Raw genomic sequence first — 24,090 nt, 5'->3', positions numbered from 1 at the left:
ATAGTAAAAGATGAAAGAGATTTTGACGGGAGTGATGAATTAATAGAGTAATAAGAAATAAAACATATAAAATAGAAATAAGCCTGTCGTTTGAAACATAACAAATCTTACATACTTACCCACAGATAGACGCCAATCCAACTGATTTGGTATGCACTTTAACAAAGGACAGATCACTTTACCCCTAAAATTTAACAATGTAGCAACTTGATATTAGATGCTGTATTACTATTTTACGATAAAAGACTTTGAAGTGTATCTCCTGACTCCACTATCCGAAAATCTATAGTTTCTAGGAATTCTCCATGGACCTCCGAACTAAAGATGATTAAGAATCCTTTCGAATCATTGGGCTCTAGCTTAAGTGACCGGGGTAGACAATATATCGAGCCTCCAAAACTTGAAGGTTTTTCTATAAACTCAACGGTCGCAGCTATTATGCCTAGTATTACAATAAAATTTGTATGAGTTTGACTTTCAATATATAATGGTTTTAATATATAATGGTGGTCCAGGATTAAAGTTCAAATAGTGTGCATTATTTTTCAATGCATCCCGCTCTATCCCAAAAATAGCTTTTAAAATTAAACATTAAAAAAACTTTGAGCTATTGACTCAAATGTGTAAAAGCATTGCCTAACTAAGATGAAACTCCTCTATTCCATCCTAACGGTATTGAATTGAAATACATACAATATGTTTATTCACAGAACCTTAACCATAGCTTATCGAAAAGTAATATATCACCACAAATGCAATATTGGAATCAACAGAAATTGTTAAGTCCACACTAATATCTCCCAAGAGACTTAAAGGTAACTTTTTTTTCAAATGAAGTAACAAGAAGACGCACAAATTTTGGTTGCAATTTTACAGAAGAGACATGTATTATATGAGTGATATGGTGTCTTCTGTATGTCTTTATTTTATAATCCACCCATAATTTCATATTGAATTTAGATACCTTCGTTAGTGACATCTATTTCATACTGATGTTTGTCGGTTAAATAGATTTGATTGGCATCAATGCTAGCGACGTTCAGCGTTACCTTCGGACCCAAACCTCTGCCTTGTAAATCCACTTTTATCCGGTTTTCCAAACCCTCGATGTCCAGATACGCGTTGCAGGAATAATATTTGGCTTCTTTCGGGGTGAAGATGGCCATGAATTCAAAATCCGAATAAGGTAAAATTTTTCCAATCTGCAACAATCGAAGCAAATCTGAAGCTGTAGAAGTATTAGCTGGCACAAAATATAGCGATAACCATCGAGAGCTATTCTCGAAGGTCATCGAAACTTAAATGTAAATATACTCATAAAAAGGAACACATTGTATAGAAACAATTAAATGGAAAATATTCAGAACAAATTGAAGGCCATTATTTGTACCTTTATTAAATAAAAACCATTACATATTTATTCAAGGAAATACTGCTCAATATTTGTCACAACTTTGGTCCATCTCTCAGACAACATAGGGATTTCACATCGATTATTTTCGTGTCTTTTTCTTTTCTGTCCTTGGTAAAGTTGCTGACATGTGAAAGAACGCCTCTAGGAAGGTCTCTAGACTTTAATTCGTATGGTAACAAATATCCTTCTTTTTGAACCATTTCCAGTGGATTTAATCGATGATAAATTATTTGTTGAGTAACCTTTAATAAGTGGGTAAGTTCTTAATGAGTTTAGCAACAATATTCGTCCAATAGAGTCTCTAATTTCGCATGTTAAAACATATTTAGTTATCCGGCTATTTCATGCGAAAATAATCTAGCTTGAAATTCTGGAGTCAATCCCAGCACTGTCTTTCACTAATCACTCGCCAACATATGCCTCTGGGTATGACTTTTAGGGCTAGTTGCTGGCGCGGAACTATTGTCAACTGTTGCTGAAGTTCTATCTTTTCGAAAGAAACTTTAGAGTCCCGCATGAAGGGGCATTGTCAACACTTAAAACTATTTCGGCTGGAGTTCTGCTGGGCATCACACATCTATCTGCACATTGTTGATATCCCAACAACAAGAGAAACAGCTTTTGGAACATTTGCCGAAAACACAGTTATTATGGCAAAATATATATATTTATTTAAAGCTATAGAAAGAGTACAACTGGTTGTCAACAATATCTACAAATATTCTAGAGATTGGAAATACAGTTTAACAGCTCCAAATCTGTCCGTGCAAATTTTAACTATGCTCGACTAAAATCAAGGAGATTAGTTTATCAGTCAGTCACAAAGCCAATTTGGACCTGACAGAGAGAGAGACATACATACTAATCTATTTATCCCGTACTCTCTTTGCTTATATTTTGATGCAAGTACAACAGAACAGTAGTAATAGATTAATTTGTTAATTAAAATTGTATTAAGTATATCTTATGTAACATATAATTCCACATTCCACACTGCTTCATCTGCAGTTTTTTTTAATTAAAAGCAAAAGGCGATGTTTCCCATCAATGACGCTTGTCTAATTCCAAAGTAATCAAGTTTACTCTTTGAGTGTACATCACGCTCAGAAGTTATTGGCAAAATGTTTTGCCTTGATATATCAAATTGTCCTTTGTCATTTTTAAGCCCCAGTTATCGCTGGTGCCATCTTTAGAAAACTATGAGTTGTAATTTGTGGCCGTGATAAATGTTTCCCCACCATCGTACCCTAATAATGTCACTACTGTTTTGTAACCTATAATAACGTATAAATCTTTTATGCCATCAAGAAACGGATAATTTCTCAACATAGAATAGCAAAATAAAAATATACATGAAAAATAAAACTTGTTGTTGGCTCTTGTTGTCCATTTAAAGTAGATAAAAAGCCGTTCTCCGTTCAATTGAGTAAACTTTTAACAAGAAAAAGAATGGCACTGAAACTAATTACACAGCAACATGTTAATTACAAATAAAACTAAATTGTGACAAAAATGAAATTTATTAGTGAAACCCTCAATAAGTAAGGACGATGATCGACAGTAATCAATAGAACCAAGTAATATTTTAACTAGCGTTGGTAACTATCGACTATCGACTGTTTAGTAATTGACTACTTTTTACTATCGACTGTTTTAGTCGACTTTTTTCCGTCGCTATTTTCGGTCCGACTGATTTAATTACTATTTACTATCGATTATTTCAGTCGTATACTTTTAGTTACTATTTTTTCTTCTACTAGTTTCATTCGACTGATATTTAACGTTCTAACTCTGTCGTCCTAGCCGCGACCTTGACAAAAATGTATCCAATTTATGCTTACATAGACTTATATGTAATATATATAGTTTTATGATTGTTTTGGTAGTTTGCTTCTAGATAACAATATATTGTATATTAATATAGCAGCATTTTGGAACGATATTTTTCAATATTGTTAATGTAATAAGGTAATGTAAAAATATTATAATTGTGAATAATAAATAGTAAAATACTTTTGACTATTTTTATGTCAATAATAGGTAATATCTCGATTAATCTCTGGACTTTTGTTAACAAATATTTCCGTTCAATAATGAATAAAGCATTTACTTTATTTAAAAAAGCTCTAGTAGTTATTGTGCGATCATTTTTAATTATGTCATGAATTAGTCTTTTTAATATGATAAGGTATATGTGTAATTTTTATTTAGTATTTATAGTTATTGTACATTTGGTTTATAGGTTTTGTTTAAGTTCTATTGTATTGTCTACATTTATTATAGTATACTATTTAAAAATAACAATTAATATATTAAAATACGATGAAACAATTGTGGGGTATCATTTCATTCCATAGAAAAATTCTATTCCTTTTTACAAATCGACAGAACATTCAAATATAAAGGTAATTCTACTTCGTTTAAAATGAAATAATTAATTGCGGGTTAATAGTATTCAGTATTTTTTTCCTCTTCTTTTTTAAAGATAGTACGTGAAAGAGAACGTACAACTCCGTCTCGCTCATACTACGGTTGGTATAATATAAGCTCATATAAAATTAACTGCTCCAAGCAATTATCTACGTCCTTTTGTTTTTCACAATTTATACAAGAAAGGGTTTAGTAATTACTATATAGTATATTATATATACTATATATATTATAGTATATTTAGTTTAGGAATAGTAATTACTATTTTCAGTCGCTAGTTTTTTAACTATCCACTGTTTCGACAGATTTGCGACCATCGACTGTTTTCACTCGATAGGTCCCAACGCTACTTTTAACTAAATATGTGCTTGAAATAAATTACGAAGGACTCTCTCACCGAATAAGAATATGGAAATAACAAAGAGAGAATAAGATAAAGCAAGCGTCTGGAGAAAAGACATTATAAAAACTGTTTAAAACTAATTGAATTAATTTTTTTAAATATTACCTTCGGTATGATCTCGAAATAAGGCGATCGATAAGAGAACGTATCAATTTCGCTTGTTAATAATTCACATTCGTTTTCATATATTCGCTGGTATATATCGGAATGTTGCTCTTGATTAACTATATCCAAATATTCCAATTTCTTGCATCGCATTTCCTCGTTCTCCTTCACATTACCGTACAGTTTCAGCATTTTCTTAAGCTGACGGTTCTCCTCCTCGGCATCATGTTGTTTCCATATAAACTTCAACGGATACTTGCTATCATTTCGCAGTGTCAGGACTTGATTGGTTGAGAGTCCCATGTAGACGTCGTCGAAATCAAGCGAATATGTATCGATGTATAACTTGACTATTTTTACCTAAGGAAAATAATTAGTGTATTATTATTTCTACAAGAAGCTTGTACCTCAAGGAAATATACTGGGGCCAATGCTTTATCTACTCTACACTTGTGATATACCAATAACACAAATAGAGAATATTACGATGGCTACATTTGCTAATGATACTGCGATTATAGCTGTCGGAGACAATAGTGCAGAAGCCACATCAAAATTACAACAGGCAAGTGACAACATAAACAATTGGACACAAGCTAAATATTTCGCAATGAATCTTTATACAAAACTTTGTTGGAATCAGTATCAATACATAATAAATTGCTATTATATAAGCAAATACTGAAACTTATATGGATATACGGAATTCAATTATGGGGATGTTCTGCAAAGAGTAATGTAAAAAAAAATACAATTTTTTCAGAACAAAGTCTTGAGAAGTATTTTGGGCGTAGCCTAATACCACAGGACTGACTACCTACATCGAGATCTTGATATATGCACAGTCAGTCAAGAAATCAAGAGAATTGCAAGGAAGCATGAGGAAAGACTCCATTCTCATGAGAATATTGAACTATTGCAACTTTTGGATATCACCATCACACATCAGCAGGACACAGACTTAAAAGAGTCAAACCATCAGATCTTGTGTGGTTTGTGTAGTGAGGTGTATATAATAAAAAATACAGCAGTGACATGTATAAACATTATTTCTCTTGCGATATAATAATCAAATCAAAAAATACAAATTATAAAAAATAGTATGTCTTATACTTTTAAGTATAATATACTTTTTAGCCGTGTATTTAAAATATAAAATACAGTATTTCAACTATTTTAATTCAAAATTCCAATTAATCTAGCCAGCCTATTAATCAGTGAATGAAGAATTTCATTTCATGCTTTAAATGACATCTACTTCTGGAGAATCGCGGTGTGCGCACAAGGATTTGAATTTGAAACGTAGCCAGTTCTTGTTAATTATAAGTATATTCGAAGAATATAATATAGATTGAATAAACTATCTTGCACTTACAAATTAACCTAATATTTCCGTTGAGGCTCAAGTTAAAGGCTCAAGTTAAAGTCCTTTTGTACATTTTTCATATCCTATTATAAAGAAAATGTAATACGATGACGTTAATATACATATTTAATTTTTAAAATAATTTTGTAATTATTTATCAATATATAAACATTAAAATAACAAGTCAAAGCTATATTTTTTGTAAATTATTCGTATATTTGAAGAGTATAAATATGTTCTCGAATTCACAAATTAACGTACATTTTGCACCTTCTATAATGTAACAAATGTATTATGAAGAATATTTTATGAACATATTTAATTTTAAAGGGAAAGAAAAAATTAAACAATATGTAAGATAAATATAATTTACTAGCGACCCGCCCCGGCTTCGCACGGGTGCAATGCTGATACTAAATTAAATACACTACAGAAAAAATATGAACGTTGTATATAAAAACATAGCGGTCCGCTCCGACTTTGCACGGGCGTAAAATATATATGCCTATGTCACTCAATGAAAACATGATTAAAATCGATCCAGTATTTTTGGTTCATTCATTACTGCCCTTGGCCTGCACGCATTAAATTTGGAGTAAAACAATTCCTCTTCCCCTATACTTACTATGAAGATTTCCTGCTATCTTTGGAATATCTAAATTCATACAATTTTTATTACATTACTCATTTTTAAACGCAAATTTTAAATTTGTAATATCTCCGAAAATATTTGTTTAATTTACATGCTGTAAGGAACCATATTGATCTATATTAATTGCACACTGTATTTAAGGTACTTAATTCGATAAGGATTAATGCCGTATTGCTTAAAATAGCTTCGTAAATAAGCCATTTTCTCACGTAAAAAGTAAACAATAAAATGGTTAAATCGCGGACTTTTTTGTAGACCTTTTTATGGTATACAATACTGTAGTACATTAATTTGATCTAACTCGTAGGGTTAGGCAGCGTTTTTGCTAATTGCTAAATAAGCCTAAAAAAATAGGTTAATTTACGACATCACGTTAGAAACCTCTAAAATTAGCAATGTTGCCTTAGTATATTATGCATGTATTATACATATAAACCTTCCTCTTGAATCACTCTATCTATTGAAAAAAACCGCATCAAAATCCGTTGCGTAGTTTTAAAGCTTTAAGCGCACATAGGGATATAGGGACAGAAAAGGCGACTTTGTTTTATACTATGTAGTGGCAAATTCTAGATGGTCTCAGTCAAACAGCATGCATTCGAAACAAATTGCTTTATATAATGGTTCTTATTCATATCTTAGTTAATTGTTTCAATTCGTTCAATGCAAGCAAGGAATGAAATTCGAAAGCATACGCGTCAAATCCGAGCGTATAATCTACACATATACAATGATGGCGATGTTCTTTTAACATTTCATATTGTCCTTCATTCATTATAATTAACATAAAATCTTCTTCTTTTAATGGGGGTAGGTATGAATGTTCCACCCATGCTTCAACACTTTTAGCGTCACTTTTATGCTTTGTGCCTAGAATTTTGCTGAATATTTGATATTATATTTCCAAATATCAGAGGTGTTATAATAGCTTTTTTCACAATATTCACGAATCGATGATTTATCCATAACTTCATACTATTTATAATCAAAACATGAATAGTACAAGAACAAATAAACTATAAGCAATAAAATTTAACCTCAAACCCAAAATAGCCGTTGTAGTTCGTTGGATTCTACCACTCAATTGCTTGTAAATGGCAACGTCGCAAAATCAAGCGGAAACTATCAATGTTTATCGAATGCCGGCTATAATTCCTCAAAATTAGCCACCACTGTTAATTGTACTAACAGACAAGGAGCCTCTTATGGAGAATAACGTGGCCACAGAGTATTACGTCTTCTATTTATAAATGCATATTCAATCCAATCGAATTGACTTGAGTGAAACAAAAAATTACTAGAATGGACATGCAGGTCGAAAAGGATATTCAATCTAATGAAAGCAAAATAAATTACTTGGATATACAATTGTTAATTGGGTGGATTATGACTCCAGGAGTACCACTACATAAAAAAGGCGACTAGAACTCTACCCCATAGGTGGTGTGGAACAGAGTTCAATGTAAGTATAATAAAACAGCTCTAACTGTTATGGCTGTATAATCAACGGTAGTTCAAGTCCTTCGATAATATATGCATTGGATATACTATATATATTTATATATATACGTATATATATTGATTTTGTTTCTTTATTTTATTGACATTAGAATTATTTTGTTATACGTCAAAGCCAAAACGAATTAAAACCTAAAATTGATACGGCAACATTGGGATGTTTTGAGAACATACATTTAGATGACGTGAGTTCACTGTTTTATTTAATGGACAGTAAATGAAATATTCCAGCAGTATTAAATATACTTACTTCACATTCTAATTCGACAGTTAGGCTTATTTGGTTCCTAAATATATACTGCATGTTTCTTTTTATTAGGCCAGCCTTTTGGGAAACACATCGGATAACTTCTTCGAAAATCCCATCTGGTGGTACGGTTGCAGTTTTGATCTCTATTGAGAATGGACTCTCTGCGACAGCTACGAATTGTAGGGGTACTTCGGATATGTTCTTCACAATCAGTGCCTTTTCGGAAGGTAACCGGACCATAGTGGGAGGCAGTATAATTTTATCTGGAGTGGTACTTATTGGTCGTGGACCTAATCCTATTAATGTGAATTATATATAAATAATAATCTGCTTAGTGAAAATTTTTCCTCCTAGTTTGAGAAAAACGGAAGCACCTGAAGGCGTGAATTTTGGCGTGGTTAAACATATGTAACTTAATAAATTGTGGTCAAATTTCGACCACAGGCTGATCACTAGTACACATAACAGGTTATATAATTTTTGTCGTTCGATAACAGAGGGCGCTATCAGGTTCGTTACTTACAAGTATCTTTTAATCTCAAATCTCTATCAGCTTCTGTTAAATTCCTTGCTGAAAGCACTATTTGAAAAATACTGCTACTCATTTAGAATAAAATATATCTAATATACAAAGCTATAAAGGCTTTGAATATCATATGTCATTATAATATTAAGTCTGTAACTTATCTCTCTACATATTAATAAATTAAACCAAGATTTTAGCCCCTTTTTAAGAATATTGTGAGTACAAAAGAATTATATAGAGAAAAGTACATGGAACTAAAATGTATATATAATATGTAATAAAAATACATTATAGTAAATTAAATAAAAAAACCTATAGACAAGCAACGATCCATAGTTTTCAATTCTGCTCTCCATCCCGACCGATATCTTACGCAGTACAATTATAAAACGAGGCGGTGGTGCCAACTCTACATTTAATACAGTAGATTCACATGTAGTAGCACTTTAACAAAAAAAATGCAAGCAATGCAATCTGACACGAAAAGTGATGCTGCTATGGTTTTATTATTAAGAGACATTATTTAAACTTTAATGTAACATATTCATAAAACATAAAGATAGAACAACAAAACTTGGCCAAAACTTTATACATATAATTTTTCTAATAAAATAACCAATGCCAATGATGTCGAAGGCAGTTTGTAAAAATGTAAAGTACGTTTTAAACTAGCAGATATTTCCTCCTCATTTTACCCTAGTTAAAAAGAGACAGAATGCTGCCTGATGCATCGGAACGTATAATTGAATTAGTCTATGAAATTATTTGTATTGGTACTGGTCAACCATGTTGTCAAATATCTAAAATATTCTTCACAACATTCATTATAGCAATTAGAGGTTACTAACCTCAAATGTTGTAAAGCAAAATACTAATTTAATGCGGCAACATTGCGAGGTGCTGACGTCATAAATTTTAATGACGCGCATTGGCAGAGAAGCCAAAAAAAACAGCCAACGCAATTCATAGATTACATCGAATATATAGTCTATTCAAAGTTCTTTTTAGTAATGCGTCATGGATATTTGAGACGTCGAAATATTGCAATGTTGCCGCATCAACTCTGAGTTTTGAAATAAAATAGTTGAACAAAAATGTTATGAAATATAATTTATTTAAGTCACAATAATTTATAGGTAAGAGTAAAAACCTCTTAACATTATTGCATTAAAGAATTTTGCGACAAAAGTTATTTCAGCTCATCATTTCGTTTGAAAATACCGAAAACAATAGATAGTCAGGGTCATAAATTGATTGCGGCTTTAAGAAAATATTTCGAAAAGGAACGAAATAATGGAGGCCCCCTTTTGCCTATAATTTCCGTTACAGGAGTAATTATATTATTGATAATATTAAATAAGTCCCACCAATTTATTGAAAATGTTTTTTAACGGGTTGCTGCCGCGATAAATATTAGTATGGGTACTATAACCAAATAACATAGCTTACAAAATGAAGAATAATATGTTAGATTCGCCCAAGAAAACCCGTCTACATACAAAGTTGGTAAAGAATCTTGACCATCAGTTCCGTGCTAGCTCTCGAAGAGAACGGTCGTGCCCGGTCCGCCGAAACTACCTGCGCTTCCGAGAATTACCCGAAACTTTCTCTGAGACGGTCGGTCCGTTATCACGTTTCCACCAGAGTCTACGCCGAAAAGGCGAATTTACTGCCAAGGCAATGGTGTCATGTACATCAGAGCCGACGTCGCCTCCTCACCATTATCCCAGATTTCTTAATTCTAATGGACCATCTTCCGAAGACAGCCGAGAATTGCTCATAGAAGATTTAAGAAAACAGAATGAAGACCTGCGAAACCTGCAGATAGCCGAAGTGAAAATGTTCGCTCAAGCACAGACAGACGTCCTGAACAAGCAGACGGAAAAGCTGGAAAAGAGCGAAAAGGCTTCCGAAGATCTTAAAGAAGAAATCAAAATTCTCACCGCTACATTTAGAGACTTCATGAAGTATCAAAAAGATGCCATGGAAATAAAGACTCCCGTTGCCACAGAAACCCAGACCCAGACACCAGCTAAACCGGCACAACGGTCAGACCAAACTGAAGACCCAGACGACGGTTTCACCTTGGTGGGAAGAGAGGGCCCATCACGCCACCTCAGGAAAGCCAGCTGCCGACGGCCGGCAACAAGGGGAAACAGGCAACTGCTTCCCACCTGCCGAGGCGCAGGTAAATAGCCAGGCCATTAACCAAACCTTAACCTCCACAGCAAAAAGAGTGCCAACCGTTTCGGCGACTGTTTCTCAAACTCGCCAAAGGAAAAAATTCCGCCTATAGTGCTCCGTAACAAGAAGAGGTTCATGGAGCTCATTAGAATCACGAAGGCACAATCAATTGATATTATAATCCGAAACAAAAAGGAGGGCATTTTCTTATTAGTCGCCACTAGCGACGATTACCGGAAACTCACTACCCTACTCGAAGAAAGAAATTATTTACCATTCCTTCTGTTATCCAGAGGAGAGAGCATTCTGGGTAATAATAAGAAACATCCCAGAATCACTCTGCATTGACGAGGTACGTGAACTTCTCTTTGACCAAGTCTTCCACCCCAAATTTGTGCAAAGATGGAAATTAAAATCTGGGATAGAACTACCAATTGTTCAGGTAGTTGTCCCTAGCGAAGAGCGACAGATCATCTCTATGACCAAACTCGGCATCATCACAGTGAGGGGGAAACGGCCAATCAGTGCAGTGCTTCAACTGCCAGCTTTTTGGGCATTCCAGCTCGTATTGCCGAGCCATTGCGAGAAATCTTTTCATTCAACTATACCGAATACCGATCACTCCGAACGCCATCGTAGCTTTAAGTGCAAATCTGGGCTACGGTCTTGCTCTGCTAGATGAACCCACCCATCACAGTTTCTCAAGGCGGAGCAATAGTCTTTGATTTCTTTATTCTTTGAGACGTAAATCGCCCTTCCGAAGTTGGAGTTCTTAACGAACTAGACTCTGATCATCGTCCGGTCCTTCTCAAACTCGGAAACTGCTCCACCACTCAAGTCCCACTAACAACTTGTCACTCCAGGGCAAATCTCCGCTACCAGGTATGCGTCATGCATTCCACCGCCTGGTTTTAGGCCAGAACAAAAAAAATAATCTTGACCATCTTGATATTGGCTCTATTCGAGACTATATATAAGAACAGTAAGTACACAAACTATTTTATCGATACATAATTTAATAAAATTATTTTAGAGAAAATTGTCGGTCTGGAAAGTATATATATAGCTTTTTGAGGGATATAAGACATCCTTTCATACACTCTTACATGGCATAGGGTTTAAATGGCGTAAAGATAACTTTCGGAGAGGTTTAATTGAATTTCCAGACATTGGCTTTAAAAGAATTCAGTTTTTAAAGGGATAAAATAAGACGAAGGAAGATAAACTATTTGAATGTGTGTATCTTGATGAAACTTGAATATTTCAAAATGGTTCATTGTGGCACTCTTGGCAAGACAGCAACAAAAAAGTGTAAAAAGGACAAAAAATGATAGAAAAAGGCAAAAGTTACAATAGCATTCGATTAGGTTTTGTTGGTCATTATATTTATTAATTAATTGAAGATATATTGCTGGTCGAGAAGGATATTCCATCAAAAACTGTTTGGATATGTGGAGGGAAGCATTGTCAACCATAAAACTGTTGGTTTGGATAAACTCGATAAGACATACAGAGGAAGTAGATGATAAATGGTGGAGTCGTGAATATGTTTTAGACAGATTACAAATGACCAGTTTAGTGATTAAATTGGACAGTGAGTCGGAAAGTGAAAGTGACTTAAGAAAACTTTCTATGGGATATGTGATAATGCTGTAGAATGCTGGAAATCTCTGAGACAGAGTGATGAGAGTGGAAACAACTAAAGATATGCACATAATTAATTGAATATAATTATAGAAAATATGTTATTGTAGGGCGTGAAAGATTTGTTTGTACAGATTTGACTGTAATTGTTCAAAAGTAAGCATGAGCATTAGGTTAGAACGCATGAGGAGAGAATGAATACTAACTGTATTGTAGATATGGTAAATGAATTAGACAGAATTCAGTCATTAATTTTATGAAGAATGGCGTACACAGTAGTAGCAGTAGCAGAAAAAATAAAATATACAGTGATACCAAGATGACTTGACAAGTAAACACATCACCGAAGGAAACAAGAACTAAACGTAAAAAGGTAAATATGCTCTCGAATTAAAATAAAATACGTAGATTCTCAAATACGTAAAACTGTTAATTAGGTGGATTAGGCCTCCAGGAGGATACCACTACATAAAAAAACGCGCCTAGAAATTCTACTTCATGGGTGGTGTGGAAGAGTTTAATATAAATAAAACAAATCTAACCTACAAACCATTATACTTATGTTCTTAATTGTAGTTTTAAGTCCTTCCATAATATATGTATTAGATGTACTATAATATTAAAATAAATTATATTTGATAACATTTTTGTTCAATTATTTTATTTAGATTAGAATTTTTTGTAAGTCAAACCCAAACTGAACTAAAACTCAGAGTTGATGCGGCAACATTGCAATGTTTCGACGTCACAAATATCCATGACGCATTACTAAAAAAACTTTGAATAGACTATAGTACCATATTCAGTTTGCAAAAATGTAAAATTACATTAAAATTACATTAAAATTACTCTGTAATTAGTTATTATAAATTAATCTGAATTGTGATATAGGGTGGGGCAAAATTCCTGCTACCATTGTCTCTATTTCTGCTCGTTCTTGTGTCGTATATTTATCCATAATAAAATTTGAAGGTTTACACAGCACAGTGGTTAAAGAGAAACTGAGCTAAACGTCACATAGCAAAATGGCGCGCAATCAAAATGGTAGCAGGACTTTTGCCCCACATTAGTGTCAAATTAAAATGGTAGAGGGAGTTTAGTCCGACCCAGCTTAATGGTATATTTATGATTATTATAATAGTTACCAAATATAGGTATTTGAAAAGATTCATCACGCGAGGTAACTCGTATAACGTTAATATAATCCCGGAATTTTTCGGTGGGCCTGAACGTAACCTTGATATTAATTGACATTCCTGGAGCTATTCTAGATTTGACATTGTCCTCTATAGTAACCGTAAAATGTCTGGACGCATCAAAAAAAACTTTAATATTCTTAGAGACCTAAAAATAAAGAAATATATAGGACACCCTACCTATACGTTTTGTTCGCAACACTTAATGCACAAGCCGAGTATACAGAATACAATATTAATAATATATACCTTACTTTGATTGGTAATTAAAACAGGGAAGGTGTACGCTTGTCCTCTATCAAAATTCTGAAATATTACAGCTTCTGGTATTCTATTAAATGCATCCGTTCTCGAGACCATCTTAAACCGTCGTTTGGGATTTTTTAATTTTTCGATTCTTTCTTCTGTAGAACATCTCAATTCCTTATGGATTTCTGATGGCTTTATCTATTTATTTCGGTTAGTATTCGTATTTTTTCATTAATCTAATTTTTTTAATGCTTACCTTTCCGCTTATAACCTCGTTATACGATTTATCTAATAAATAAGGTGCTACTAGTTTCAAATTAATAACATAATTATCTCTATTTGTATCAATATTCATTTTTGTAAAAACAGAAATATACTTTGACAAATATAAGTAAATTTTTGGAAGATTTTGTAACCATGGATATAAATAAATATTTTTGTAACAATAATATATATATATATATATATATATATATATATTTTACTATATATATATATATATATATATATATATATATATATATATATATATATATATTACTATATATATATTTTACTATATATATATATATATATATATATATATATATATATATTACTATATATATATATATATACATATATATATATATATATATATATATATATATATATATATATATATATATATATATATATATATATATATATATATATATTTTACTATTAGAAAATATAGAAATATTGATAGCCAGCTTGGTTGGCGCAGTGGTAAAAGCGACAGGACGGTCCACCTGCTGTTGCTATAGTTGCGCATTCGAATCCTGCTAGGGCATGGCCGTAAATTTATGTTTGTGATTGTCCTAGGCAACACTATAAAATGTGACTGTCTTGGCAAGAGTGCAAAATAAGGAAAATGATCCCAGTCACGCCACTAGCCAGGCTGAGTAAGACCGGATGTCTTCTGGGATGATATCGGTTGGTCAGTCGCCAGTCGGTAGGCTTAATGTTGAGGACCGTGGTTCGGAGCCCACGTTAAACGTTGCTAATGGGTTTTGTAGTATAATAAAAATCGGTCAAGAAAAAATATCGATATTTTTTAAGTATTGTAAAAAATAATATTTTTAATAAACACTTAAAATTAAGTAACGAAATGTACTAAACTTTAAAATTAAGTAGCAATTTTAAAGGTTTATTAGAAATATATTTATATAAAATATTTAAATATATTAATAATATTCAAGAAATATCTAAATAAATCATTATTTTTTTAAATATCGATATACGAAATATCGTTTTTTTTTCTCTGGTGGCCGACATCCCTACTATGAAAGATTACAAAGTTTGGGAAGCATCTCATTATAACCTATAATAGTAAATATTTTATAAACAGTAGATGTAGAGATAGTTACAAAATCTAATTGTCGGTTAACTAATATTAAGTAAAGATGCCGTTACCTCCAGCTTTAGCAGCGAAATTAACGAAAAGGGGAATAATAGCACGTAAGAAACGCCAAACTTGGCAATTAATTATATATTTATTTTGCTATTTTATTCCAGCCAAACAAAAACCGTTAGATACCCTGAAGAAAATAGATTATAAGGGTTTATCGACATGTCCAAATAAAAACAATATTTATCATGAATGTACTCATTGGTGTGAAACACATTGGAAAGGTATACTTACTCCAGAGTCAAAATATATGCGCAACATGCAAAAGGTATTAGTAAAATATCCCCTACCAAATAATTGGACTGAAGTATTTGATAAAGGAATGTAAGTATATTTTATTGCTTTTGTTAGTTGCTATAAGAATATAAGTATATTTTAGTATATAATAGGAATATTTTATTGCTTTTGTTTTATGTTTTTGTATATTTTGTTATTTTCACTCAATTACAATTATAGAGGCCGCTATTATTATTGGAATATGGAGACTGATATGGTGTCATGGTTGCCACCAAAACATCCAAAGGCAGTATTGACAAAAAGTGCCTCTAAATTAAGGGAAAGAAGAGTATTAGACAATAAAGAAGACAAAACAAAAGATGATTCCAGGAAGGAAAAAGATGGTGATAGGAATAGTGACAAGGAAAGGGATAAGGACTCAGACGATGATGACAGAAGTTATAGATCCAAACATTCAGATAGAAGTGCGAGAGAACGAGGAGATAGAGAAAGGGATCGAGATAAAGACAGGTACTGTTAATTATAACTAAATACAATACACAACAGATACAAGTCATCATTTTTTCTTTTATATATAGAGATGACAGACGAAAAAGAGATAGAGATGACCGATATCGCAGAGAGAAAGAAAAGAGACAGAAAAAAGATGACCAATTAGATCCCATGGATCCTGCTGCTTATTCAGATATACCACAAGGAACCTGGAGTGATGGTCTTGAAACTAATAAAATTAGAGCTGACAATACTGCATCTGGGGTTTTGTTCCAGCAAAGACCATATCCAGCTCCTGGAGCTGTTTTAGCTGCTAATAAAGAAAAAGAAAGAAGAAAATAAGTGCATTTTACAAAAAATATTAAATAATATAAGTGCATTTTACAAAGAATATTCTTAAAGAATAAGACTATCACATTGTATATATGTGTAATTGGCTTGATTTACTGTGCATTCAAATCATTATATAAATATATTTTGATGAACATTACAATAATGTTATTTATAATTTACTGGGCATAAAATGTTAGTAGGAATGATTAATTAAAATCTTATTCAGTTCATAAATATGGTACAGTTTTATTTTCTCAGTTTTAAAAATAAGTACACTACTAAGCTGATTTATAAAATACAACACTTGTTTCTTGTTTAAAATACGAATAGATATTGAATTATATTTACAACTTAAATCAAAACATCAAAAAATATAAAGAAGGAAATATTATACATCAAAGTAATTCAAACATCTGCATATTTATTTATAAAATAAATATACTTAGCAAATTGTATTAAAAATAAATATGTATATATTTCTTATTATAAAAAGTCTTTAGTCAGATGCTTATATTCATATTTAACAGAATAGCATAAACATAAACAATGTACATTTTTTACATAATTATATATCTAATAAAAAGTTGTTAAGGGCTATTTTAATTATTATATAAATATACACAAGAAATGGATTTGGAGTGCAGCTAAACCATCAATTGAATATTATGTGATGTTACACCAGGTCATTCAATACATCTAATTATAAATATCCTACATCGAAGGATGAAGTATATAAAAGAAATATTTCCTGAAATAAGTTTAAATAACATGTGTGATAAATAAAATTCACACCTCGCAAGACATTTTAGAAAACCTCTAGCTTTAAGACCTGTCATTTAATTTTAATACTACTATGAATTAAACAATTGATTCATTCATTTTATAAATTTGAATATAAGTGTAGTAACCCAAAAATATATATAAAGACAAACCTTTAATTAACTAAACAGTTCCTAATAAAATGTTAGTCCAAGATCGTATAAACGCTTGACTTTTCTATGAAAGTACACTACTGCAAGAATATTATGAAACATCCGTCGTAGAGGCAAAGTGAGAACTGTCGTACTACAAACTGTATGATAATATGAGTTTCTAATATTGTCAAAAATTTATATGGCAGCAAATGCTTACTAAAAATGTTCAAGTTCTTAAAATTAAAATGTTATATATGTTACTAGGAAAACTGTTTAAAGCTATTTTCCAAGGAATCAAATTGTTTAGGTTTGATCTCCTGTAGTTTTTATACAAAAACTATGATCTTATTGGACTAGAAGTCGAGCGGAATCCTTGAAACTGTTTACTGAAGCAACACACTTATAAGAACTATTAAAATGTTACACACTTTAATTATTAATTCAAGCTAGTGCTTTTACCTTTGGCGCAGCCAACTTTTCATAACAGCTAATTTTCGTTACCTGTAATATTGTACTTTCATAGACAATATTTCAGCTTTTATAAAATATGTAACTATAAAATAACTCACAGACCTTGAACTATACATACCTGGTAAAAATTACAAAAGGAATGCAATATATCTGGTTTAGCTTTATCAATGTTTCCATTGCCAGAAAGTTAACCATAATGAGATCAGTTAAGTCTTAATTAAAGGTTTGAAATGTGAAATTTTCGGCTGAGGTATATGTTGTGGATGTTTGTACTGTAGAAAATGTAACAGAATCACCTTCATGGAAGGTACCTGAGGTACTAACTATATCATTTTTATCTAGCTCATCTACTTGCGCTATATTAAAACTACCTATTTCTGTTTTTAGTTTAATTTCTTCCCCATTAGCCCCCTGTATGACAGTGGGTAGGGTAACTAAACCTAATTGTCCACCTGGTAATTCCACCAACTTATTGCCATCAATTATCAATGGTTGCCCATCATTTGGTAATTTGATGTTACTCATAATGCCCATGAGTATCCTCTGAGGCTGGCCTTGTAAATGTGTCAGTTGAGGTTGCTGTTCTATTGTTTGTTCTACCTGCTGCTGTTGCAGTTGTTGTTGTAATGTATCATCCTCTATTTTAACGGGTCTATTTTTTCCGAACGTTTTAAATTTAATTGGCATTGGTTCCACTGCTGTAGTTACAGGCTCAACTCTGATATAAAAAAAATCATTGTAAATGTTAATGTCAAAAACATTTGACCAATGTTCAAAATAAAGTACCTATGACCACCCTTTAAATCGGGTTGTGTTTCCATCCAATGACCGGTGGCTCGACGGTGGTTTTTAAGCTGTCCAGATTGTATAAACCTTGCGGGACAAACTCCACAGGCATATGGCCGTGCACCAGTATGCCTACGCATATGCAGAGCCAAATCGTTGGACTGTGTAAAAGCTCTAGTACAAATGCTACATACATAGGGCCTCTCACCGGTATGAACTCTACTGTGCCTAAGCTGATGAGGAAATCAAAAGTAACTATAATATAGAATAAAAATTTTTTTAATATTTTTAAAACTCATTTTGAATGTGTCCTCTATGATTTTGATAACTTTTATTATTAAATGTGTTATACATACACATCTTTTTGTTTGTACGATAATATTGTTTCAATTAGATGGAAAAAACGATGATTATAGTACCAATCTGTCACACAAAACAGCTGCTGGAATATTTTCCGCAACCAATGCTTATAGTACAATAGACTACCCAATGAAGGTTATAATTTCTGCTGCTTGCAGTTCTGTTGCTACGGGTTCATAAGGGCTTTATGCTCTTACAGGACTTTTATGTTTAATGTTTTTTTTAATTTTCTTAATATATATCTAGAAACAACCAATAATGTCCGCGTTTCGAAGAAATTCGTCTTCAGTTTACCTTAATTAGGAATTAGTAGGAATACTAGATTCACTTCAAAGTTACATTAAAAGCAGCAACAAAATAAAGCCTTAGGTTCTCTACATAGGTATACATGATTGGCTGGATTCACTGATAGGGATTTCTTAGGTAGAATTATTCACACTTGATAAATAAACCTGAAGAAGTAAAACAACACAGTTATTTTCTATTTTTTGAAAAACTTCCTGATAACCAAGACTAACAGCAACAAATCAACTTCATTCCTACATGAAAAATATACTCGATATTTTGAAATTAATGTTTTACCATGAGATTCATTACCTGTTTTGCTCTAAGAAAAATATAAATGGTCACATTAAGTGATGCTTCAAAATAACAGATAGTACTGCCCATAATCAAAAAGCTGCTACCAAAATCTTAAGTATAAATTGAAAACAGTTTTATAATGAATGGGAAATATTTTTGCCCGGTAGTATAATATATACAAAAATACATTAACTTTGATATAAATTCGCTTATATTCGACAAACACCTACCAGTTTATTGCTCTTGTTGAAGGACTTTCCGCATAATGTACATAAGTATGGTTTTTCACCAGAGTGGGTCCTTTCATGGCACTTGAGATCATGAGATCTCGGAAATCCTTTACCGCATACATTGCATTTATACGGTCTTTCGCCTGTATGTCGCCTCATATGGACGATCTAGGATAATATAAATCAACGAATGAATGAAAAATAATAAAATGCCAATATAATTACCATATTGCTAGAATTGTTGAATTCTTTTCCACAATATACACATAAATGCAACTTTGAGTTGTCTTTCAGACCAGTGTGTATCCTCTGGTGGGTTTTTAAATTATCTAGTCGGTTAAAAGCTTTTCCACATTCATTACAAACGTGCCTTTTATCCTGCATTAGATGAGTTTTGGTATGTCTAGCTAATAGATCAGATCTATAAAAAAAAAACACAGGCAGTTCTAATACCAAAATCTAAATTTAGTGAAAAATACCTTGCAAATAACAATTCACATATCGAACACTTATGCTGCCCTTCATCTGTTAAGGCTTGATGGAGTTTTAAATGACGAATTAAATGTTCTCCTCTACTAAATGGCTTATTACATGTGGTGCATATATACGGTTTGTTAATATGTTGTTGTTCTATGTGTTGTTTTAGCAGATCTTCTGTATAGAATGCCTAATAATGGTAAGTATTACAAAACTAGTTATATAAATTAAATAGCTCAAACTCCACCTGATCACACCGGTCACATTTGTGTGTTAACACAGCTCTATGAAGTGTCATGTGCCTCGTAAGGTGATTAGCTTTGGCAAATTGAGCTTCACATACATGACAAGAGTGAACTTTCATTTTTCTTTTGGAATCGACATCCTCTACAGTGGAAGCAACAAATTCTTCATTACCATCTAATTTTTCTATTACCTCCACCAACGGTTCACCATTGGTTTCTCGATTTTCATCGTTTCCTTCTGTAAATGTATATTGCAATAAAATAAAGAAAATGAAGCTAAACACTTCATAAACATATTGCTGAATTAAATTCTAAATTTGTGTTTTAAATACTATTATCTAAAAAAAATATATATTACGTTTTGTACTAATGTCTTCAAGTCCTGGTACACCAAATTCTTCATTTTCCAAAACTTTTGTTAAGGATTGATTTGGTAATGAATCACCATTGTTTCGGCAATTCGTATTCATTTCTAAAATTATTAAAATTACAATGGAAATACACATCAATTTAAAAATGTATTCTATAAATATCCTTTTAGCACTAACTCTATTTGCATAATTGGAAATATATTTAAAAGCTTAGATATAAATACCTTCATGTATCCGTAATTCATTATGATTATTAGAAAATTCCAGTTCGCTTTTTTCTAATTCACTTTCTATATCTGACATTCCATGTTCTACTTGCATATGGTGTAGAAAACTTTTTTTGTATTTAAATTTCCTATCGCAAAATTCACACTCTCTAATCTAAAATTAAATAGTGAGATTATATAAAAAATAGAACACATACAGTAACAGCTGCTTAATCGCATTTCCCTTATTTGTGCCTTAAAAAATTTCTCACTTAATCATAAATTATATCATACTTTGAGTACTACCGACTGTGCTGAAAGATATTTAGAAAGTGTAACCAAATAAACGATCAAAGCATATATGTCTTGATGTCAACACGACTAAATTAGATGAGTCTCTTCCAAACAGGTCATCTTGGAGGCTTAAAACTATAATGACAATATTTTACCTTCTGAGAGAATAGCCGCTCTAACCCGTAAAATAATAACGAAAAACAAGAAGCAAGTAACTCTGGTCTGAATATTATGTATCTAGTTTGCACCTTGTGAAATGTTTTATCAACATAAAATTATGCTATAAAAAAACTGTAGCATGTACTGAATGACATGACGAGAATGTCTTAGAACAGGCTGAAATGATAGACAAGGGCTTCTTAAATCGCAAGCCAAAGATTCAATCGAAACTGACTTGAAAAGATAATGTTAAATACATATTGTGTAACTTTATAAAAATTGACCACTATATTATCAAAAGGTAGACTGCTAACATCACAGGTGTATATTAAATCTTTAAACCTTCGCCTAAATTACACAACAATAATATCTGCTAAGAATTTCTCAATAAATTAATTTTGTTTTGAATGTATTATGTATTTTGAAAACATGGAGCTTATACTATAGATCATAAAGCAATACCTTCTTATCTCCTTTTGAAACATTTTTGTTGCTTAAAATACCATGGGCTTTTAGATGTCTATTTAGATGACTTTGTTTTGTAAATGACTTATCACAGAGCTAAAATTAAAAGAAAACTCATAAGTTTGAAGAAAAATTAATTAGTAATCACCTTGCAACTGGCTAAATCTGCACCTGTATGCCTTCTTAAGTGTATTCGAAGACCACAGTAGGTGGTTAGTATTTTATGACATTCTTTGCATTCATATAATGTTGAATCCTATAATGAGTATCATTATATAATAAAGGAAAATTATCCTGAATTACGAATGATACCAATATTGTTATGACAATAAATTAAATGGTATTTTAAAAGACCAACAAAAATTACATTTACTCTATTATTATTATTTGTACTGAAGTTATTTTAATGTAGCATTTTTTGCCAGTGCAATAATAATTTACTGTCATTTTAATACATAACTCACCTTTTTCTTTGGCCTCCCTCTTTTCCTTTTTGGCTGGACCTCTGTAGATTCTTCATTAGTCTTGTCCTCATAATCCTTGTAAACAAAATCCACATCATCATCATTATCTTGTTCAATATGTTCATTATCATTATCATGATCATCATCACTAAATGGAAATTGACTAAGAGGAATGTCCATTGTTTCTTCATCCTAAAATGTATGTACCTCTTAAAATAGACAGAATTGATAATTAAGGGTATAGTTTACCTTTGACTTGATATTTTTGTCAATGTTATCTTCTTCTGGTTGAATAACATCAACTTCATCAATTGTATTATTGATATTATCATGTTGGTTCTCCTTTAGGTATGTTTCAGCTTCAAGTTCAATACTTCTATCTATCTCATTTTTCACTAAATCATCATCTTTTTCATGTTTAATTTCTAATATAATTTTTTCTTTTTCTTGTTCTTGTAAACACTTCTTTTGGACCTTATAAGCAGTTTACTTTAAAGCCAGATTTTAAAAATAACAGATTTTATGTAATCCTACCTCATCAATGTGTTTTCTCATATGCTTAAATAAATCTACAGCCAGTGAAAACTTTTCAAAACATATTTTACAAGATACTTTATTTCCTTCTTTATCATGTGTTTTTATATGTCTCATTAAATGATTTCCACGATTATATTTTGTGGGACATATAGGACAGTATCTACATAGATGAACTAGTTACAATTATTTCATAAACATTTAGATATAAATTGTATTTTTTCTAACCTTAGATTGTCTCCTATGTGTGATTTAATATGATTTTGCAGTCCTTTCCTGGAAGGTAAAACTTGCAAACAATACACACATGTTAAAGCTGCTATATCAGTTTTAAATCTTTTAGCTAGAGGCAAATCATCTTCATCCTAAAAATATTAATATCTAGTATTCAAAAGCAAAATAAATTGAAATAATAAATACATCTTCAAAAATGTCTTCATGTACATCAGGTTGAATAATGATACTTTCTTCCTTTTTTGATTGGGAATCTGCTTTATTAGCTATTTCTCTTAATGCAGAATCTGATTTCTCACATTGTTGTTTAAACTCAAATGCAGAATTTAACTTAGACTCACAAGTAATACAAAGTAAAAATGGTAATCCATCTCCTGCTACAACCTAAAACGTTAATGTAATATTATTGGAGCCTAATAAATTAATTAATTTAAATATTAACTAAATCATAATGCTATATGTACATAATATTACTAAACCGCTTATAATCAATTTACAGAAAAAACTTTTTATTTATTTGAGAAAAAATACTTTTAATTACTTATTCATGACTTAGCATATCATATATTGTTACTTTGATTTTATTACTATTATAGTTATAATTATTTACCTCCAAAGAGGTGCAAGCCGTCAACATATCAGATAGAAGTATTGGTTCATCAGTTGATCCCGCAGTTTTTTCAAAAACATTATACATTTCGGCACGTTGACACATACAGGATCGACAAATTTTGTCTATCATTAACTGAATATCCTCAGAAATCATTATGGATATTTAGAAAAATTTATCGCTACGATGAAAACATAACTACCTATATGCCTATAAAATGACAATCAATGACAGCTAAAGGCTAAAGGAATTTGACA

At 31.6% G+C, this 24,090-nt stretch overlaps 3 protein-coding genes and 1 long non-coding RNA gene across 6 annotated transcripts in view; 1 reads left to right on the top strand and 3 right to left on the bottom strand.

Moving 5' to 3' along the window:
* LOC143193695 (hydrocephalus-inducing protein) overlaps positions 1 to 14,314 on the bottom strand; it is a 73,878-nt gene extending 59,564 nt beyond the window's left edge. The window contains exons 1-8 of the mRNA XM_076400010.1: positions 14,194 to 14,314; positions 13,938 to 14,135; positions 13,638 to 13,836; positions 8,139 to 8,434; positions 4,353 to 4,712; positions 965 to 1,202; positions 238 to 442; positions 120 to 184 (exon numbers count right to left, since the gene is read on the bottom strand). Of these exons, the coding sequence (XP_076256125.1) occupies positions 120 to 184; positions 238 to 442; positions 965 to 1,202; positions 4,353 to 4,712; positions 8,139 to 8,434; positions 13,638 to 13,836; positions 13,938 to 14,135; positions 14,194 to 14,292 (1,660 nt within the window). The 5' untranslated portion in view covers positions 14,293 to 14,314. The remainder of the gene's footprint in view (positions 1 to 119; positions 185 to 237; positions 443 to 964; positions 1,203 to 4,352; positions 4,713 to 8,138; positions 8,435 to 13,637; positions 13,837 to 13,937; positions 14,136 to 14,193) is intronic.
* On the bottom strand, positions 13,031 to 13,569 carry LOC143192584 (uncharacterized). Its single transcript, XR_013004823.1, has 2 exons — positions 13,342 to 13,569; positions 13,031 to 13,260 (listed from the first exon to the last, which is right to left on the bottom strand). It is a non-coding gene; the product is annotated as an uncharacterized LOC143192584 (long non-coding RNA).
* Positions 14,315 to 15,262: 948 nt separating the features above from the next.
* On the top strand, positions 15,263 to 16,667 carry PQBP1 (Poly-glutamine tract binding protein 1). 2 transcript variants are annotated; one of them, XM_076397996.1, is made up of 4 exons: positions 15,263 to 15,419; positions 15,477 to 15,693; positions 15,826 to 16,116; positions 16,185 to 16,667. In XM_076397996.1, the coding sequence occupies exons 1-4, from the start codon at positions 15,365 to 15,367 to the stop codon at positions 16,438 to 16,440; spliced, it is 819 nt and encodes a 272-aa protein (XP_076254111.1). In that variant the 5' UTR covers positions 15,263 to 15,364; the 3' UTR covers positions 16,441 to 16,667. The 2 variants fall into 2 exon arrangements, with proteins under 2 accessions (XP_076254111.1, XP_076254110.1); XM_076397995.1 differs by having other exon boundaries at positions 15,292 to 15,693.
* Positions 16,655 to 24,062, bottom strand: LOC143192574 (uncharacterized). Of its 2 annotated transcripts, XM_076397991.1 has the most exons (16): positions 23,834 to 24,062; positions 23,410 to 23,607; positions 23,218 to 23,354; positions 22,990 to 23,152; positions 22,705 to 22,929; positions 22,456 to 22,647; positions 22,140 to 22,247; positions 21,989 to 22,087; positions 21,092 to 21,248; positions 20,855 to 20,968; positions 20,499 to 20,734; positions 20,254 to 20,441; positions 20,000 to 20,195; positions 19,775 to 19,942; positions 18,603 to 18,835; positions 16,655 to 18,534 (listed from the first exon to the last, which is right to left on the bottom strand). In XM_076397991.1, the coding sequence occupies exons 1-16, from the start codon at positions 23,987 to 23,989 to the stop codon at positions 18,030 to 18,032; spliced, it is 3,075 nt and encodes a 1,024-aa protein (XP_076254106.1). In that variant the 5' UTR covers positions 23,990 to 24,062; the 3' UTR covers positions 16,655 to 18,029. The 2 variants fall into 2 exon arrangements, with proteins under 2 accessions (XP_076254106.1, XP_076254107.1); XM_076397992.1 differs by lacking the exon at positions 22,140 to 22,247.
* Between the last annotated feature and the right edge of the window lie 28 nt (positions 24,063 to 24,090).

The sequence above is a fragment of the Rhynchophorus ferrugineus genome, unplaced genomic scaffold (assembly GCF_030347505.1).
Source record: "Rhynchophorus ferrugineus isolate W39M unplaced genomic scaffold, kcgeb_rfMv2 rfM3, whole genome shotgun sequence".
NCBI classification, from domain to species: domain Eukaryota; kingdom Metazoa; phylum Arthropoda; class Insecta; order Coleoptera; family Curculionidae; genus Rhynchophorus; species Rhynchophorus ferrugineus.
The sequence above is the reverse complement of the archived record's forward strand: the minus strand, read 5'-3'. Positions and strand labels throughout refer to the sequence as shown.

What these genes read in the sequence shown, in the direction of transcription:
- LOC143192574 (XM_076397991.1), bottom strand. Translation starts at nt 23,989, where the DNA reads ATGATTTCTGAGGATATTCAGTTAATGATAGACAAAATTTGTCGATCC. An exon ending in TGAGAAAACACATTGATGAG is followed by an intron (nt 22,930 to 22,989) that starts GTAGGATTACAT and finishes ACTGCTTATAAG; the next exon opens with GTCCAAAAGAAGTGTTTACA. An exon ending in GAGGGAGGCCAAAGAAAAAG is followed by an intron (nt 22,248 to 22,455) that starts GTGAGTTATGTA and finishes TACTCATTATAG; the next exon opens with GATTCAACATTATATGAATG.
- PQBP1 (XM_076397995.1), top strand. Translation starts at nt 15,365, where the DNA reads ATGCCGTTACCTCCAGCTTTAGCAGCGAAATTAACGAAAAGGGGAATA. An exon ending in GAAGTATTTGATAAAGGAAT is followed by an intron (nt 15,694 to 15,825) that starts GTAAGTATATTT and finishes TTACAATTATAG; the next exon opens with AGGCCGCTATTATTATTGGA. An exon ending in AGGGATCGAGATAAAGACAG is followed by an intron (nt 16,117 to 16,184) that starts GTACTGTTAATT and finishes TTTTATATATAG; the next exon opens with AGATGACAGACGAAAAAGAG.